The sequence below is a fragment of the Erpetoichthys calabaricus genome, chromosome 3 (genome assembly GCF_900747795.2).
Source record: "Erpetoichthys calabaricus chromosome 3, fErpCal1.3, whole genome shotgun sequence".
Taxonomy (NCBI): domain Eukaryota; kingdom Metazoa; phylum Chordata; class Cladistia; order Polypteriformes; family Polypteridae; genus Erpetoichthys; species Erpetoichthys calabaricus.
Genome location: NC_041396.2, coordinates 166,537,882 through 166,557,254, shown reverse-complemented (window position 1 = coordinate 166,557,254; position 19,373 = coordinate 166,537,882). Strand labels below are relative to the sequence as shown.

Below are 19,373 nucleotides of genomic sequence, written 5' to 3'. Positions count from 1 at the left end.
GTGTACATAAGTATTCACAGCCTTTGTCATGAAGCTTAAAATTGAGCTCAGGTGCATCCCGTTTCCCCTGATCATCCTTGAGATGTTTCTGCAGCTTAATTGGAGTCCACCTGTGGTAAATTCAGTTGATTGGACATGATTTGGAAAGGCACACACCTGTCTATATAAGGTCCCACAGTTGACAGTTCATTTCAGAGCACAAACCAAGCATGAAGTCAAAGGAATTGTCTATAGACCTCCAAGACAGGATTGTCTCGAGACACAAATCTGGGGAAGGTTACAGAAAAATTTCTGCTGCATTTGAAGGTCCCAATGAGCACAGTGGCCTCCATTATCCGTAAGTGGAAGAAGTTCGAAACCACCAGGACTCTACCTAGAGCTGGCCAGCCATCTAAACTGAGCGATCGGGGGAGAAGGGCCTTAGTCAGGGAGGTGACCAAGAACCCGATGGTCACTCTGTCAGAGCTCCAAAGGTCCTCTGTGGAGAGGGGAGAACCTTCCAGAAGGATAGCCATCTCTGCAGCAATCCACCACTCAGGCCTGTATGGTAGAGTGGCCAGACGGAAGCCACTCCTTAGTAAAAGGCACATGGCGGCCCGCCTGGAGTTTGCCAAAAGGCATCTGAAGGACTCTCAGACCATGAGAAAGAAAATTCTCTGGTTTGATGAGACAAGGATTGAACTCTTTGGTGTGAATGCCAGGCGACACGTTTAGAGGAAACCAGGCACCGCTCATCACCAGGCCAATACCATCCCTACAGTGAAGCATGGTGGTGGCAGCTTCATGCTGTGGGGATGTTTTTCAGCAGCAGGGACTGGGAGACTAGTCAGGATAAAGGGAAAGATGACTGCAGCAATGTACAGAGACACCTTGAATGAAAACCTGCTCCAGAGCGCTGTTGACCTCAGACTGGGGCGATGGTTCATCATTCAGCAGGACAACGACCCTAAGCACACAGCCAAGATATCAAAGGAATGGCTTCAGGACAACTCTGTGAATGTCCTTGAGTGGCCCAGCCAGAGCCCAGACTTGAATCCGATTGAACATCTCTGGAGAGATCTTAAAATGGCTGTGCACCAACGCTTCCCATCCAATCTGATGGAGCTTGAGAGGTGCTGCAAAGAGGAATGGGCGAAACTGGCCAAGGATAGGTGTGCCAAGCTTGTGGCATAATATTCAAAAAGACTTGAGGCTGTAATTGCTGCCAAAGGTGCATCGACAAAGTATTGAGCAAAGGCTGTGAATACTTATGTACATGTGCTTTCTTAATGTTTTTATTTTTAATAAATTTGCAAAAATCTCAAGGAAACTTTTTTCACGTTGTCATTATGGGGTGTTGTGTGTATAATTCTGAGGAAAAAAATTAATTTAATCCATTTTGGAATAAGACTGTAACATAACAAAATGTGGAAAAAGTGATGCGCTGTGAATACTTTCCGGATGCACTGTACGTAAAATAATTGTAGAAATTATTCATCGCTGCACATTTCTTATACTAAATGCAGCAAACATCTTTTCAGGAATTATGGTACAATTTACTTTAAGAAAAATGTAAAGTTAAAAGCGTTAGTTAAATATACTACTGATGATATTTGTAAGGTAAGAAACACAATTCCTAAAATAAAGATTACATAACAAGATGTTTGTTAACGAATTACTTCTGATGTATCCAGGTCATTTATTTATTAGATTTGCTATAGACATATGCCAGTAGAGTATAAGAAAACTAAGCCTCCAGGAATACACTGTATTTTTTTTCCTTCATTTATATTTCTGCACTAGCAGTAAGACTAGCATCAGATACTTCACATTGTACTATAAGGTATAATGAAAATACTATTAAATTGAATTTTAAGGTGAGCTAAATTGTTATCCACCAGACTTACAATCATGTCATCTGGGGCCACTTACTGCCTTAGTACCACCTCTAGTAGTAACCTTGGGCAATACTAATTGCCAAAATTAAGTTGTTTTTAGTAGTTACATAAAAATATATTGACTTGCTCAATACAAAACCGCAATGAGTGAGTAAATCAAATTAAGAAATGCTGTAAGGGTGACAAAAGATTCTACCATTTTCAGATTTAGATGGGTATATAGAGAGCTCAAAAAGTGTGCAGAGTGACACTATATGTGACATAAACTGCAAATACTTTTTAACTGTTATCAAGAAGCTAAGCCATTTAAACATCTGTGCATGTGGCAATAATGACCATATGACATGTTAATTTGAATTACCTCTGCTTTCTGAAGAAGCTATCTAACATGTTTCATTTTAAGTGAAACAATTTTATAATACTTTAGTAATTTAAATTTTACATTATTCTTTCAATTCAAGAATGTATTTCAAGTTATGTTATTACTTTGCTTGTCATCACTTATTATTTAGGCTATTTTTCTAAACTTGCTTTATTTGGCACTGGGCTTCAGGGAGCTTTTACTTATTGAAACAGGATTGGATCTAAGATCTAAGACAGTTTACAGTTAATAAGGCTCATTTCTTGTGCTTGGAATGTAAGAGAAGCAACAGTCAGTACAGAAAACCTGTATGATTTGGTTTTGTGAAAAATAAATTGATAATACACAAAGCGGGCAATTATTTGGTAATGGTTTTCTATGAGACCTTCTCTCTTTCAACTTTCATAGAGTAAATGTTTATAACGCAATTTGTGAAAAGTTTGGAGAAAATATTTTTTTAATCTAGCAAATGAAGTAGATCTTTCCAAATGTTTAGACACAAATATAAAGATCATAACTGGAAAGACATTTACCTAGCATGTGACTCTATCTACACCAGGCATGTCAAACACGCGGGCGGCCCGCATGACAGATCCTAGTTAGCACTGAACTTGTACAAAATGATTACTATCGTTTGTGATTGAATCATTCTGCATCTTCGGTGTTACTTATTGACTTTTCTTACTTCTGCCTTCTGACAAAAGCGCGTTTTCCCATGGCATTACGGTACCGGAAACGTCATCTGCTAGTATAGCCACGAACCTTGACCAAAGTTAAAGAGCCGCAGCGTCACAACTGAAGTGCTAGACTGCAGCAGGGGTGGCCTTAGGAATGTGCAAACTGTGCACCTGCACAGTGCCGCCAAATCCCAGGGGCCGCCACGCCAATATGTATTGAATATGAAACAGAAAAAGAAAATAACGACACAGCTGACGGCAATGTGGCCGAAAAACATTGTTTCTTGTTAATTAGTATGCTGTATTTACAAATGTCGCTAGAGTCGGAGCAGTAAGCTATATGTAGTATTATAATCTTTTGCCGTAATGAGAATATCATGGACCACCACTTGGTTTTCAAGTTACGGACACGCGTATATAGAAGCGTGTCATGAGCACGAGGCGGCTATGCAGTGTCCGCAACGGATGTGGCCATCCGCCGTGCATAAGATACCGTATTGACATTGCCAGGCGAAGGGGCCACCGATTCTTTCTCTGCCCAGGGCCGCCACGAGCCTAGAGCGCCCCTGCTAAGGCTACACTACTGACTGGGCTGCTGAGACTGGCCACTGGGCAGAACTGACCATCACGAGTAGTAGTAGCCCGCATATTTTCATGTTTTTTTGCTCTAGTTTCATGTAATTTTGTGGTAGTATTGTAACAAACAGTTAGTGCAGACTACAGCTGAAGATCTGAAGTGGACGCGAGAAGTTGGTGAGTTGTTTATTAACATATTTTTGTGATTTTGAGTTTGTAAAATTATTGTAGGTCAGGTGGCTTTTTGCATATCGGCTTATTTTACAATATAAACTTTGAAGTAAACTTAGTAAAGTAAAATTTGATTTTTGGAGGATTGGTTTTCCAACTTGAATTACTGAGCAATGAATTCAGTGAGCATTTTCGTGATTTCAGTTCACACAAACAGGGCATTGCGCTGTTCTCTTACAACGTTGAGAATGCGCCTGAGAATATCTAAATGGAATTGATTGAAGTGCAGTCAGATTCTATTCTGAAGGCAAAATACAACGAAGTTGGTGTGCCAGGCTTGTATGCTTACCTGCCACCCTCGTATGTGCAGATCCATAAGTTGGCATCAATTGTTTTTGTTAATGAAAGCTACCAAAACCCCACATCGTTCAAGACTTACCGTCGAGCACCTTTCATCCCTCATAAAAGTTGCAGCTGCACAAGATTTCAAGCCTGATATTGACGAACTGGTTACTAACAAGTGTCGGGACAAAAGAAATAAATCTCACACTGTAAGGCTCCTATATAAGCAATGAATATAATATAATGAATATCAATCATCAAGACACTATATAAGTGGTCGGGATTGTCCTTCCGTCCCGTGAGTGCAAAGCGTAGCGGTATTCCGCGTATCACAGACTTTCTATTTGCGGCTTGCGACACGATGTGAGCAGAGTTCTGGTGCTCCCATCGTTCCCTTGCTTTTGTGTGCGATGCGCTGGAAAAATAGACAACATTATGTCTCTGGAAATAATTAATGTTGATGGAGTACAAATGCCTCACCGCGTAGTAAATATCAGGGGAGATGGTGCTTGCTTATTCTCATCTATAGCTTATTTAGTGCATGAAACTCCGTCTTCAGCGGTACAGATTCGGGCTGACATTGTACGACATGTTTTAAGTAATTGGTCAAGGTTTCAGCCATTTACGATGATGCCGTCAGGAATCTCTTATAAAAATGAGCTTCAGTATCTCACTGAAATGTCAAAGTCTCAAACTTATGGTACCATTTCTGAGCTAATGGCAGCGGGAGAGTTGTTCCCCTATGAGTTTCAAGTATATTATTATGGAGTCCTACACTCCAAGTTTGGACAGGCACTCGAGCTGATTAAAAAAACTTAAGTTTTCGGGAAATGTTATGATGGGCACTTTGATGTTCTCATTCCCTACACTTATATGCCTGATGTACACATGGAGCGCACACAAATTGAGGATAAAAGGCGGGTGAGCCTAGTTATATAATAAGGACCTAGCTAAGAGGTTAAGACTCTAATTCTACACTGTTGTATGGAGACTGCATGGAAATAAATTGCTTTTCTTTAAACTTTAAGAATTACATTTTTTAAAGTTTTCAGTATTGGAAAGAAAGCTACAGTAACTTTGTATAATAGTATTTGTTACAGTACGGCCCGCTGACGCACGTATGGCAGTCGAAGCGGCCCACCAATGGTAGTGAGTTTGACATGCCTGATCTACACTGTGTTATGCAAGATAGATCTATAGGTAGATTATGATACTGGGGGACCTTTGCAGCAGGAAAGTACAACATATATTGTATTGTTACACAGATACAAGAAAATAAACCAAGATATAAAATATGAAAGCTGTTTTTATAATCTGTACACACACCCAGACATTTCTACAAATAAGAGTAATGAACTCTAATAGTACACAATAACATGTAATACTTTGCACTGTATCCTGTTCTACATGTTGTTTAAACTTGATGTAACACTAAATCAATGAAGAAAACTGCTATGTTTAGATTCACCAGAATCATTTTAATGCTCACGTTAAATGCCAGCTCATATCAGATATACTGTATTTAAACTGAATAGTAAGTTATTAGGTCTGTAAATATTCTACACGGGTCTCACATACCTGTACCGCCGAATTAAGACAGGAGGCTCCCGAGAAAACCACCGCAGGTACTCGTTTAGCTTCTTAATAGGCGCTTCAGCTGCTACTTCCAAGTCTGCGATGATCTTCTGGATTGACTGCACCTCTTGTAAAAAACTGGTCACGGGCTGGATTAATTTCTCCAGCACGCACACGTCCATTTTATTTAATTCAGCCGGAGGCAGGCTCAGGCCATCATTTGCCTTACCTTCCGGCCGGGAGCCAATGAGCACGCCCGCTGCTGGCACGTGCTCGGTTGGGCTGTGCACAGGCGTCTGGGAATTGGAGTTCTTCTTGGAGGCCTGTGGTGCTGCCTTTGGCTGACTGCGATCCGCCTGTTTCAATTTATCGGCGGACTGACCAGTCCTTTCCCGGACCTCCTTATCTTTTTGTGGTGTGAGCGGTACTTCGCTTGCCTCCCCCTTCCCCTTCGGAAAGCCCAAGTCCGTCTTCTTGTGGGCGAAATCGTCTGCAGCAGTACATGGACCTTCTCCTTCCCAGAATCCCTCGGAGCAGGTCACGTGTTCCTTGCCGGCACCTGACATGCGGAAAGTCTGTCTTTTTGCTCGTCGGCTCGAATGAGAGCGCACCACCGTTTTTGGGAGTTTCTCCTGCCTCCCGCAGAGCCTCCGAATGACCACCTCCGAGGTATGTGCACAGGACAAAATGTGTTATTTTAACTCTTTTAGGGCTAATTTTTTTTTTTGTTTCTTTTCTCCCAGGGCTGAATATTTTTCCAAAAACTAACATTTTTTAAAAAAGAACACAAAGCAATTGTTTAACATATCAAATCAACAAAAAATATTTACTTTTGACAAATGTTACTGTCTTGCATGTTGTATGAGCCTGAATTCTCTATGTGTTGTTTTGATGCCTATTTTTCAATTGTCTGTTGCTGCATTTTCTAACATATATTGTTAGTGTGTATTGTAGAGAGACAAGTCACCCATTTGCCATCATGCCATGCCACTGCCACCAAGTTTTCTGCCTGCATGAAAACCGTATTGTCACCTCTTTTCATCTTCTGAAACTTTATGAACTTTATGTATGGCATTATAGCCTGGCTCACCCCATGGGATTTGCTTCTGTTTATTACAGAAGTGAATAAAACTTTGCAGCAGCACGTACCTAAGCCACCAGGGGACAAAACACGTTTGGACGAAGGCTCCCTGAAGTTATCTCACCAGTTCTGTCCCATCTCTATTTGTAATGCCACAGCGCGCTTCATCTCGTCTTTCGTTGTGGGTTTCCACTTTGAATAACGAGAATGCGATGCAAACGCAGCCCGCGATTCAAAAAAAATCTCTGCCTACCTGTTTGTCTCGTCTGACAGTAGCTGAAAAGCAGCATCAGGAGAGAGCAGCCTGAAGTACAGCAGCTGGTGATCTGTCGTGTCCAAAAGCAAGCCATGCCGTCTTGTAAACTCCGGTAGCCATATCGGCTCTCAACGGATCAATGTATGTGTATTTATCCCATGCGAACCTTGCCGTAGATGCATCGGCTGCGCGCAGGCACTCAACTGGCAGCAGATCCGCTCGCGCGGCATCGGCTGGTGTCTGATCAGCTGATGCCTGCTTCTAACTCTCTTGCTCGATCTCCTGATCACTGCCAATAAAGTCCAATTGAGAAAAATCAAGAGTCCGACTCCGCGGTAATGCGCAAAACAACGTCTGCCAAGTGTTTTCTTTTCTGCACTTGCTTCGCTGCCTTTTCACATGTCGGTGCCATCTTGCCATTGTTTACATTTCGCAACTCACGCACACGCAATGTTTATTTGCCGAGTCAACGAGTCTAGCATTCCTCCAAGCACAGAGGGAATGCCTGTGATGTGACAGTGAGATTTGTCGCCATTAACAGCTGATTGTCGCCCTTTATCCCTGGATGTCGACTTTTGTCGACATTCGCCTTCAACCCCTCCTGTCGACAAAAGTCGACATCCGCCCTAAAAGAGTTAAAGATGTTATCAATTGAATCCCCGGCACATACCTCGTAGCAGTCGTCTTCTTCTGGAAGCTTCTCCCGGCACGCGTAGTTGCTCTGTGGCTCATCCCGAGCGTCAGCTTTGACGAACGTAAGACCTCCTCTTGGGCTGCCGCTCTGCTTAACCTTTTTTTTTCCCCATGACAGACTTGGTAAAGGTGGGTTGTGGCGATTTTTCTGCGTGTCGGGACACTGTCTTCTTGGGCTTTCTGTCCACAGAAATTTTTTCAGGTCCTCTGCCAAACCGACGGCCAGAGAATCCTGCCGACTACGCCACTGTGACAGATAGGGGCGCTGTCGTCCCCTTGAACCCTCAGACCACACGTCAGACACCAGGTGAAAGTCCAAATATTATTTTATTATTATAATAAAGTGCACAAAGCACCCTCCACTCCACAATACTCCAGTAATAATAATAATCACAATACACTAATCAATACACAATCCTCCACTCCCAGCAGCTCAGTCACCCTTCCTCCCAACTCGGCTCAACTTTCTGGGGTTTCCCATAGTCCTTTTATATCTCTTGACTCGGAAGTGCTTCTTTCCCTCTGTCCGTGTGATTTCCCAGCACTTCCGGGTCAGACGCAAACTCCTTCTTTTCTTCAACCCGGAAGCACATCATTTCTTCTGTCCCCGTGACTGGAAATTACTTCCGGGTTATATGGAAAATACAAGTCCTTGAGCCTCCCTGCAGTGTCCCCTGGTGTCCCCACGGTATCCAGCAGGGCTGTGATGAAAGACTCCAAGTTCCATGATGCACTGCAGGAATTCGGGGCCCCTCCATGTTGCAGGGATGGCTCCATCTGGCGGCTTGGGGGTATTGGCCGGGATAAACTGTCGGCCATCCCTCACAGATATATAGATAGATAGATATAAATATCTATCTATCTATCTATCTATCTATCTATCTATCTATCTATCTATCTATCTATCTATCTATCTATCTATCTATCTATCTATCTATCTATCTATCTGTGTGTATATATATATACAAATTTTTATATTTATTTGATTTAGATTTTTCTTTTGTTCGCTCACTTTGCATTTTGTAAATTGATAACAATAAACAATCATTTATTTATATTTCTGAAAGCATTCATTGTTTACAGCATTTTTTCACACCTGCCTAAAACTTTTGCACAGTACTGTATATGTTTGTATATTCTCACACAATCAATTAATTGATATCGGCAATTAATCAGTGCTTAAATGTAAATATACAGTACATGCATTTATAGGTTTTTATCATTTTAAATCATTAATTGCACTACAGCCTTTTGCTGTTAAAATATACATTTGCTGTATTCAGGTTTTTTTTTCCCCTTTACATTTGTAATTCATGAGGTGTAATTGTAAATTATGGATTACCATTTTAATTAAGTAGTACTTGTAGTACTAATCAGTACAAACGGCCTGAAATCTTGCATATTGTATTCCGTTTAGTTAGCTAATAAAAGGTGTAATTTTGCTTGACTTCTTTAAGCAGCAATTTCAAATTTGTCTTTAATTTCCTTTTCCCAGTTGAAAGCATAGGTTTCTGCATTTTAAAGAAGCTTGCTGTCCAAGCTCAAGTGGTGTCTGTTTTAAATTAAAGGACAAAATACAGTAAAGGTCTGAATTCCTTAAAGTAGCTTTTCTTGCCTTCTCAGATTACTTTTTTTTCAGTTTATTACTTTACTTTATTTAATGTAAATTTCTCATTCACCTTCTCATTCACTGATAAAACAGTTCTCCATCTCACTGCTGTTTGTTTACACTGCAGGAAGTTTGCTTCAAAAGAAAACAATAAAAGGATGCACACTGGCTCAACTACTGTATTTGCATACGTAAAGGAGTGTTTCAACTGAATTACCATAAAGCTTAGAAAAGCAGGGGCTGAAAATATTGGTTTTGGTGATCAGCCTTTTTACTGATCACCTATTGAGTGTTTTTTAAATGAAAATCTGCCAATTCTGATCAGTGGATGATCGATCGGAGCTTCCCTACTAAGTGCTAATTTGTTGTCAGAGCAACCTTTGCAATTGCTTTAGCACCACTGAAACTTGTTTTTCTGTTCACTTGGTTTGCACTGGCATTCCTTATTTTCATTTCTGGCTTCTTAAAGACATTGCTTAATTTAAATGTATTTTTTGTGCCTGGAAAGATACAAAGAGGAGGGGGCAATACCTTAAAATTTTCCCTGCTCCAAAAGGAGTGTGATGGACTGCCTTTAGCAGTATTCAGTAATCTATAAATTGTTTTGTGTCATCTTGCATAATGACAGTTAACAGAATTTCCTTAGTAGTTAGTGACAATCAGAGTAGCATTCACTGAAATTACAGTGTATGATTACATATGCATACGTTTCTGAAGAAAAGTAAATATCTCCAGTGTTTTAATTGTGCTTGTTTTGTTTTTAAGACTGTAAATAATATAAATGAATATAGAAAATATTGTGTTAAGAGGAGTAGGATCTTTAATATTGTTTTTTTCTTTCTTTAAAGCAATCTTGACCTAAAGGAGAGGTAAGCTTATGCTTCAAACAATTTTGTATTATTTTCTTTCACATTGTACCAATGCCCCAGATGTAAAGATTTTTCGTTTTGATTGAGTTTTCATTTGTCTTTGTTGGTGGAATTTTTAATTCTCGTCTAATGTCATATATATTTATAGGGTTTTTGGCAATTCACTAGGCTCAGTGTTTTTTCAGTCTTTTTGTGGTAATAGAGAGGAAAATAACTTTGTATTTAAGGCACTTAATTTTGATGCAAACCCAAGAATTCTAAGGATGCTCTGTGAACGTGTGTGTGTTTTTCAAGAAAATCTTACTATTTTTAATGTGAGTGCTTTGGTCATTCACACATGTTTAAGTGAGCACATACAAAATATTATAAATACCTTATCTGAGTGTACTTTTTTCAAACCATCTTAGTCAACCAAAGTTTGTTGAAGGAGAAGAGAGACTGTTACATTGTCATGCTATTCATTGCTAGCTGTTTACTTGTTCAATGTGAAGTACTTAAAAGAATTGTGGCTGTACAGTGCATCTGGAAAGTATTCACAGTGCATCACTTTTTCCACATTTTGTTATGTTACAGTCTTATTCCAAAATGGATTAAATTCATTTTTTTCCTCAGAATTCTACACACAACACCCCATAATGACAACGTGAAAAAAGTTTACTTGAGGTTTTTGCAAATTTATTAAAAATAAAAAAACTGAGAAATCGCATGTACAACCCCAAATCAGAAAAAGTTGGGACAGTGTGGAAAATGTGAATAAAAAAAGAAAAAAGCAAGTTATACATTCTCCTCAATTTTATTTCATTGCAGACAGTATGAACACAAAATAATTCATGTTTTTTTTTGTCAACATCATTTGATTTGTAAATAAATATTCATTCTTGCCATTCAGGCTTGCAACACATTTCAAAAAAAGTTGGGACAGTATAGCATTTACCTCTTTGTATAGTTCCCCTGTCTTTTAACAACACTTAAAAGACATTTAGGCATTGAAGAAATTAAGTGACTAAGTGTTGCAGGTGTTAGTTTGTCCCATTCTTCCTGCAAACAACGTTTTAGGTGCGCAACAGTATGGGGTCTTCGTTGACGCATTTTTCGTTTCAAAATGCGCCAAACATTCTCTATAGGAGACAAATCAGGGCTGCAGGCAGGCCAGTCAAGCATCCGCACCCTCTTCTTACGCAGCCATGCCTTTGTTATGCGCGCAGTATGTGGTTTGGCATTGTCTTGCTGAAATAAGCATGGGCGTCCCTGGAAAAGACGTCGTCTTGAAGGCAGCATTTGTTCCTCCAAAACTGAGATATACTTCTCAGCATTGATGGTGCCATCGCAGAAGTGCAAGTTACCTTTGCCGAAGGCACTGACACAACCCCATACCATGACAGACCCTGGCTTTTGGACTTGTATCTGGTAACAGTCTGGATGGTCCTTTTCCTCTTTGGTCCGCAGCACACGGCGTCCATTTCTTCCAAAAAAGATGTGAAAAACCGATTCGTCTGACCACAATACACGTTTCCACTGCACAATGGACCATCCCAGATGCCTCCGAGCCCAGAGAAGTCGACGGTGCTTCTGGACACTATTTATGTAGGGCTTCCTTTTGGCACAGTACAGTTTTAGCTGGCATTTCCTAATGTAACTACGTACTGTAGTGCTTGAGAGTGACTTCCTGAAGTAGTCCTGAGCTCACGCAGTTATATCATTTATTGATGAATGACGGTTTTTAATGCAGTGCCGTCTGAGGGCTCGGGGATCACGGCCATTCAGTTTAGGCTTGCGCCCTTGGCCTTTGTGCACGGTAATTTCTCCAGATTCCCTGGATTCTTTTCACTATGTTATGCACTGTAGAGGGAGAAATGCCCAAATCTCTTCCTATCTGTCTTTGAGAAACGTTTTTCTTCATCATTTCAAAGATTTTTGCCCGCACTTGGTGGCAAACTGGCGATCCTCTGCCCATCTTTGCTCCTAAAGGAGTAGGCCTTTCCTCGATGCTGCTTTTGTACCGAATCATGATTCCAATCACCTGTTAACATCACCAGTTTCAAATCACATCATTATTTAATTATTATACCTCATTACTACCCCTTAATTGCCCCCATCCCAACTTTTTTTGGAATGTGTTGCAAGCCTGAATGGCAAGAATGGATATTTATTTACAAATCAAATGATGTTGACAAAAAAAAAAAAACATGAATTATTTTGTGTTCATACTGTCTGCAATGAAATAAAATTTGAGGAGAATTTATAACTTGCTTCTTTCTTTTTTTATTCACATTTTCCACACTGTCCCAACTTTTTCTGATTTGGGGTTGTACATAAGTATTCACAGCCTTTGCTCAATACTTTGTCGGTGCACCTTTGGCAGCAATTACAGCCTCAAGTGTTTTTGAATATGATGCCACAAGCTTGGCACACCTATCCTTGGCCAGTTTCGCCCATTCCTCTTTGCAGCACCTCTCAAGCTCCATAAGGTTGGATGGGAAGCGTCGGTGCACACTGTACAGCCATTTTAAGATCTCTCCAGAGATGTTCAATCGGATTCAAGTCTGGGCTCTGATTGGGACACTCAAGGACATTCACAGAGTTGTCCTGAAGCCACTCCTTTGATACCTTGGCTGTGTGCTTAGGGTAGTTGTCCTGCTGAAAGATGAACCGTCGCCCCAGTCTGAGGTGAAGAGCGCTCTGGAGCAGGTTTTCATCCAGGATGTCTCTGTACATTTCTGCAGTCATCTTTCCCTTTACCCTGACTAGTCTCCCAGTCCCTGCCGCTGAAAAACATCCCCACAGCATGATGCTGCCACCACCATGATTCACTGTAGGGATGGTATTGACCTGGTGATGAGCGGTGCCTGGTTTCCTCCAAACGTGTCGCCCGGCATTCACACCAAAGAGTTCAATCTTTGTCTCATCAAATCAGAGAATTTTCTTTCTCATGGTCTGAGAGTCCTTCAGATGCCTTTTGGCAAACTCTAGGCGGGCCGCCATGTGCCTTTTACTAAGGAGTGGCTTCCGTCTGGCCACTATACCATACATGCCTGATTGGTGGATTGCTGCAGAGATGGTTGTCCTTCTGGAAGGTTCTCCTCTCTCCACAGAGAACCTCTGGAGCTCTGACAGAGTGACCATCGGGTTCTTGGTCACCTCCCTGACTAAGGCCCTTCTCCCCTGATCGCTCAGTTTAGATGGCTGGCCAGCTCTAGGAAGACTCCTGGTGGTTTCGAACTATTTCCACTTACGGGTGATGGAGGCCACTGTTCTCATTGGGACCTTCAAAGCAGCAGAAATTTGTAACCTTCCCCAGATTTGTGCCTCGAGACGGAGGTCTACAGACAATTCCTTTGACTTCATGCTTGGTTTGTGCTCTGACATGAACTGTCAACTGTGGGACCTTATATAGACAGGTGTGTGCCTTTCCAAATCATGTCCAATCAACTGAATTTTTCAGGGGTAACAGGATGCACCTGAGCTCAGTTTTGAGCTTCATGGCAAAGGCTGTGAATACTTATGTACATGTGCTTTCTCAATTTTTTTTATTTTTAATAAATTTGCAAAAATCTCAAGGAAACTTTTTTCACGTTGTCATTATGGGGTGTTGTGTGTAGAATTCTGAGGAAAAAAATGAATTTAATCCATTTTGGAATAAGACTGTAACATAACAAAATGTGGAAAAAGTGATGCGCTGTGAATACTTTAGGGATGCACTGTATATTTTGTCTTTCATTATCTTGTTTTAATATTTTCTCTTTCTTCACATAACCAAAAACATTTGTACAGTGCTTTTAACATTTTTTTGTTAGCAACAGCAAAACTATATCTGATCTAGTGAAAATTATGACAAGCACCTTTTGGTTAACATCTCAAAAGAGGAATGGAAGTCAGCTGTACACAGAATTCACTCTAGCTCTATATTTTTGGCAAGCACTCAATAATTCAGCTCAAAACCTTCCATCAGTCACAATTCTCATTTAAAATTGTCCAACATGTACCTAGGGGTAAGGTCCAATGTGCTAGTGTTGCCATCTAGGTCCAGTATCACTATACCTCATGTTTTGGGAATGCACCAAATTAACATAATTTTGCACAAAAATCTTTAAATACTTATCAGATTGCCTTGATGTCACTACTAACCTATTAACAGCTATATATGGTGTACACCCAGATGAGCTTAAAGTGAATAGGTACAAACTGATTGTAATAGTAATACCACACTATTAGCACATAAACATATTTTGCTTAACTGGAGAATTCCCAGCCCACGTTTTATAATGTAGAACTCAGATTTTGTCTGCTTGATTATACAGGTTACTTTCTTGAACTTCAATACAAGCACAATATTCATGTTATTTCTACTTTAAACTAATGAAGGTTTAATGAAAGAACAGATGTTCATGTATTTGTAACCCAAACATTGAACACAAGCATAAATTCTTCAGAAATGTATTGATTATTACTACCTGCCAGTCCTAGTGTCATAACAGCATCATCTTTCAAAATGAAATGATTGTGTTAGATTGTATGTGTCCGAGGTGTTCCAGATATAGTTCAGTATGTAATGTTATGCTTTTGGAATACAAAGTTATCCTAATGTTTGCACTTTACACTCCTGTTGTATAAATTTCACACAACATTTACACTTTTGCAGGAACCTGTAATTAATTTAATAAGGAAAGATTGTAATTACCATTAGGGTTTGGGCATTTTCTTACCCATACCTTTGGTATCCTAAACGACACCCATTGGCTGTACTCGTGTAACAGAATTTGGCTTAGCAATGAAAATACCTAAGCATTTTATTCTGTGTCTTGTTTGTAGAGATAATGAGGTAAGATGTACTGAGTAAATATAATTTATTGTATGTTATTTTGTTTAAGCTTTGTGGTAACAGGTTTATACTGCTGTCTTTGTGTTGGCTCATATTAGAAAAAGGGCTTTAAAAATTGTGCATGTTGTTTTTGCTTTATCAGTACCTTTTGTGGAGCTTTACTATATGCATGAGAAACCTAAAATAGTAATACAAAAATGACTTGGACTGAGGCAGTGAGTCTTCAGTTTGTTGAACATGGATTAGTGAAATTCAATGGCCCCAATCAGCCATACTGTAAAGTACCCACTTGTTCACATGGTTGGGCTGGGGAAAGGGATGCAATGCAGAGAGATATACCTGTGACCTCTTTTTTTCTTTTTGGCAAAACAAAAAAAAAAAAAAAAAAAACAAGTGGTGATTGTAAGAAACTGCTTAAAAATGTGTCATGTTTTCATAAGCTGCTCCTGCAGGGTCAAGAAAAATCATAACGTAGCCCCAATGTTCTAGTAAAATTCATGTTTTTGTGATCTTGTGTCCTTCATTGTCCACATATTGTTTATCCTGACATAATTTTATTTATTGGGTGTTTCTCCTTAGTATCAGTAAAGTATTGTTTTTTTTTTTTTAATATATGTCATAATAGAAAATAATTGCAAGTTTTATATTTTGGATAATTTAGGAGACAGAGGGTGAAAAAAATTATTTTTGTTTTTTGTTCCCCCAGAAAGGAATATCCCCCCAATGTTCAAAGACAGGAATTAGATAATATAATCCTTACATGTCCAGGTATGTCTGGTAAGTGTTTTTCCATGAACAATGGTAATCAATATAAAATGTGTTTTTGTAGTGTAGAATTAAAAGTAGAATTTCAGCTTGCATGGTATTTGGAAGATAGTACACTATTTACTGTGGTCTGCTAGGGTGGAAAACTACAGCTCGGGTAATTGCCAGATGCCTTCATAAGCTAATGAGGAAGCCAGCTATATTTCAGGACTGATATTTTTTCACTAGAGATGAAAACAGAAAAAAGAAAATGAATAAGCAGGAAATTCAAAAAAAGAATGTTATGTACTGTGTTCAAAACAAATTAATATGAAAGGTAATGTAATTAAAAAAAGTAATTGCAAGATGGAAATAATATAAACATTAAACCTTGCTCTTATAAATGACTTTGACAGGACGTTGACAGTAACCCTACAAAATATTTTCCATAAACCTTACTCTTTTGTTATTCATGCTTTCTGATGATTGCTATAATACAGTGCTTGACAGTGACATTTATGTTCAAATATCCTTCAGATCCCCCATACAATAACACATTTTGAATAAATTGCAGTGTTTAATGGAAAATTCTTAACAAGGCCCCCTTTAAATTTCCAAAGGCACATTTTTTATTTAATGTCAGTTTTATGTCTGTGTTAATTGCATAAAGTAAATAGTGCATATTTTCTGCCTATTTTGAGTGTTGCATTGACATTTATCTTGACTTTTGTTATGCTTATAGGAGCTAGTAATTCTGCACCTGATGGAGAAATTAAACGGCGGATACAGCAGAAACGAAGATCTTCTGAAGAGGTAAGTTGTTCTCTCTTTTTAAAATGGCAAATGTGGAAAAAACCGTGTGAAAATGTATGCTTATTTTTAATGTTTTTAAGTCTGTTTTTTAGAAGTAAAGTATTATTTTCATTTTAAGAGGTAATGTTCATAACTTTCATTCATAAACTTTACTGATATGTGCATATTGTAGCAGGAATTAGCTTTGACACATTTAATCTGATTTGCAATAGGCAAGTATTGCAGTGTATATATTGATAACTTTAATATTAAAATTGTTTAAATACTGGGATCTTTAATTGAAAAAAAATGATTAAAAGTTATGGCTGAGTGGATGTTTTAATATTATTTCTAAATATAACAATTACTTTTCAGTTAACAATGACATATTTATTGTAAATTTGTGTTTTCTTTGTAGTAAATAGGTTGCTTTAAATTTCTTTTCCTTTACTAGGGTTTAGATGCCAGTGAATATTTTACTATTTGTGGTCAATGTAACAAGAAAAGTGAAAATCATGTGCATTGTGAAAACTGTGGACATTCCCTCATGCCGAACTCTGCTTGCATAAATAATACAGCAAAAGTAAATGTAACCACTGGATCACTTTCTCGGCCACCAATCCATCAGCTTAATTCAGGGCCAAACCATTTACATGTAAACATTTCAAGAAAAACTTTTTATGGTACATCTCTGCTTGGAACTTCATCTAATATGGATATTAATAAAATAATGAGCCTACCCATACAAATTACCCGAACTAACCTTGCAAATTCAAATGGAAAACCTGGACTGGTGTTGAATTCTCACAATCTTTCTAAAACTGTGCGAGGAAGAAGGCAGATGACACACAAGCAGCATGAACTGAATGATCCAAGTAAGTTTATCTTCACAAATTAATTTATTTCATATTTTGGTATCTCAAAAGTGGGTTCTTTCTTTTTTTTCTCTTATTGTATGGTCAGTAAGCACTAATAACTAAGGTAACTTTCAGTGATCAAGGTGGGTGTAGTTATCAGACTGGTTAAGTAATTTGCACAGGGTCTCCCAGATAATAAACCTTTTATTTAAAACTTAAGTTGCCCTAGCCAGTACCCACACTGCCTTTTTATTTTACATTGTAAAGTAAATATGTTCTACTTTGTTTTGGTCATTTCTTCAGTGAATGGTATTGTAATAACTGTAACTCAGTTTATTTCTAGTCTTTGCATATGGCAATAATTGTGGTGATAATTGAAATGATTGAAAGTTTAATCAAACCTGTTACTTATGCTTTAGAGTATGTGTTACACAGATTCTCTTCTTTACTACAGTGAAAAAGATAATAGTGTGCACAAGAGTATTCCACGTCTAGGCTTTGGCACCTAGCCTAGATATCCTTTGAACTTTAACAGTTTGGAGCTTCTTATCATTTTTAAGTTCTTTGTTTACTAGGAGAGGTGTAGTAGTTCACAGATTACATGGTTTAGTTTGATTGCGAGTTTGAGAAAAACATCTTTTTTTAAACTTTACATTTTAAGTTGTAATTCAATCCACAAACATTTTGTAGGGTGGTTGGGGACATAATAAATCTACATTATCAAGATTTGCACTATTATAATGTCTCCAGCTGTTGATAACACCTGCTAACTTGCTGAGAAATGCAGGAACAGTTTACACTACTGTTGGTTTTTTTTTTTTTTCTTTTAAAGAAATATTCAGTCGAATATTTGCTTACATTTGCTGTGAATATTTTCCACTTTGAGAAAAAGGACAAATATCTTGAATTTTCTCCACTTTTAAATAATCCGGTCTCACTGCAGTTTGCTGAATGCTATAGAAAGTGGATTTCTATTTTTTTAGGCAAGTAACTTGAGAAGTTATTTGGGGGCAGCCATGACAGTTGGGAGAACTCCGGTTAGTCCTGGTTCTGCCACCCCCACTGGTGACGTCACCAAGACGTACCCCACTACACCAATACTATCCACCTGCAGAGCCACAGCACCATACGTCACCGCAGTTTTAGACCCGCAGTTACAGACCCGGAAGTGACGTCACCTTCGTTTCAGGACTGACTTCGTAAAATTACTTTTGGAAGGTTTCGGCAGGTCTCAGCAAAGCCCGGAAAGTAACGTCGCATCAAAGACCCATTTAGAAACCAAGTAATACGCATCATTGTAAAGTTCAGAGGGTTTCTGCCATAACGTCGTGTTATATATCAAATTAAACAATACGGATCGTTTCTGTGAAATACACTATTAACATTTACGTTGTGTTCGGGTCTATGGGAACCATTTAGCATGTAGACAAAATTAAAATCATCACGATCTGTGTTAATTGAGAATAGTTTTTCGTTTACATTCATGAAACGAAGTATACAATATAATATTTACACCATGTTAGAGTTTAGTAAAACATTAATAATAAAAGTGATTGTTTTTTAAAATGTACTATGCATGTGTGCAATATTGTTCTTAACCAATTTAGAATAAACATTTAAGCCAATCTAATATTTTTAAATATGTATGTGAAGAAAATGGCAATACATATTCTACACTGAATTATGCAATATATTAATTGCCTTATATAGAATTGCTCTAGTTTTTGTCACTTATCATTAAAAACAATGGGCCACCAAAAAAAATACTAATAAGAGCACAATTTATTTATATAGCACCCTGCCCAAAATTCAAAAAGAACAACAGGACCTATATAACATTGACTACAAATAATATCTTCACTTAATAAAAATAAATACAGGATATACAAAACTTTCTAACAGAATAAAAGACAATAATGCAGACTAAAATACAACAAAATACTACAAAAAAATCTTGAACAAATAACATAAATTGTGATAAAAATTCAAACCCTGAGTACCTGGAAAGACAGAGGGGGTAAACTGACAGAAGGGGCAGAATGTCAGGTCTGTTTAATGTCCTCCTAAACAAATG

General features: G+C 38.5%; 1 protein-coding gene across 8 annotated transcripts in view; it reads left to right on the top strand.

Moving 5' to 3' along the window:
- Positions 1–19,373, top strand: part of senp6a (SUMO specific peptidase 6a) — a 162,090-nt gene that overhangs the window by 56,587 nt on the left and 86,130 nt on the right. For 5 of the 8 annotated variants that reach the window (XM_028797497.2, XM_028797491.2, XM_051925553.1 and 2 more), the window contains exons 6-9: positions 10,067–10,087; positions 15,613–15,683; positions 16,393–16,463; positions 16,897–17,317. In XM_028797497.2, coding sequence (XP_028653330.1) covers positions 10,067–10,087; positions 15,613–15,683; positions 16,393–16,463; positions 16,897–17,317 — 584 coding nt within the window. The remainder of the gene's footprint in view (positions 1–10,066; positions 10,088–15,612; positions 15,684–16,392; positions 16,464–16,896; positions 17,318–19,373) is intronic. The other 3 variants (XM_051925554.1, XM_051925555.1, XM_051925556.1) reach the window with 3 other exon arrangements.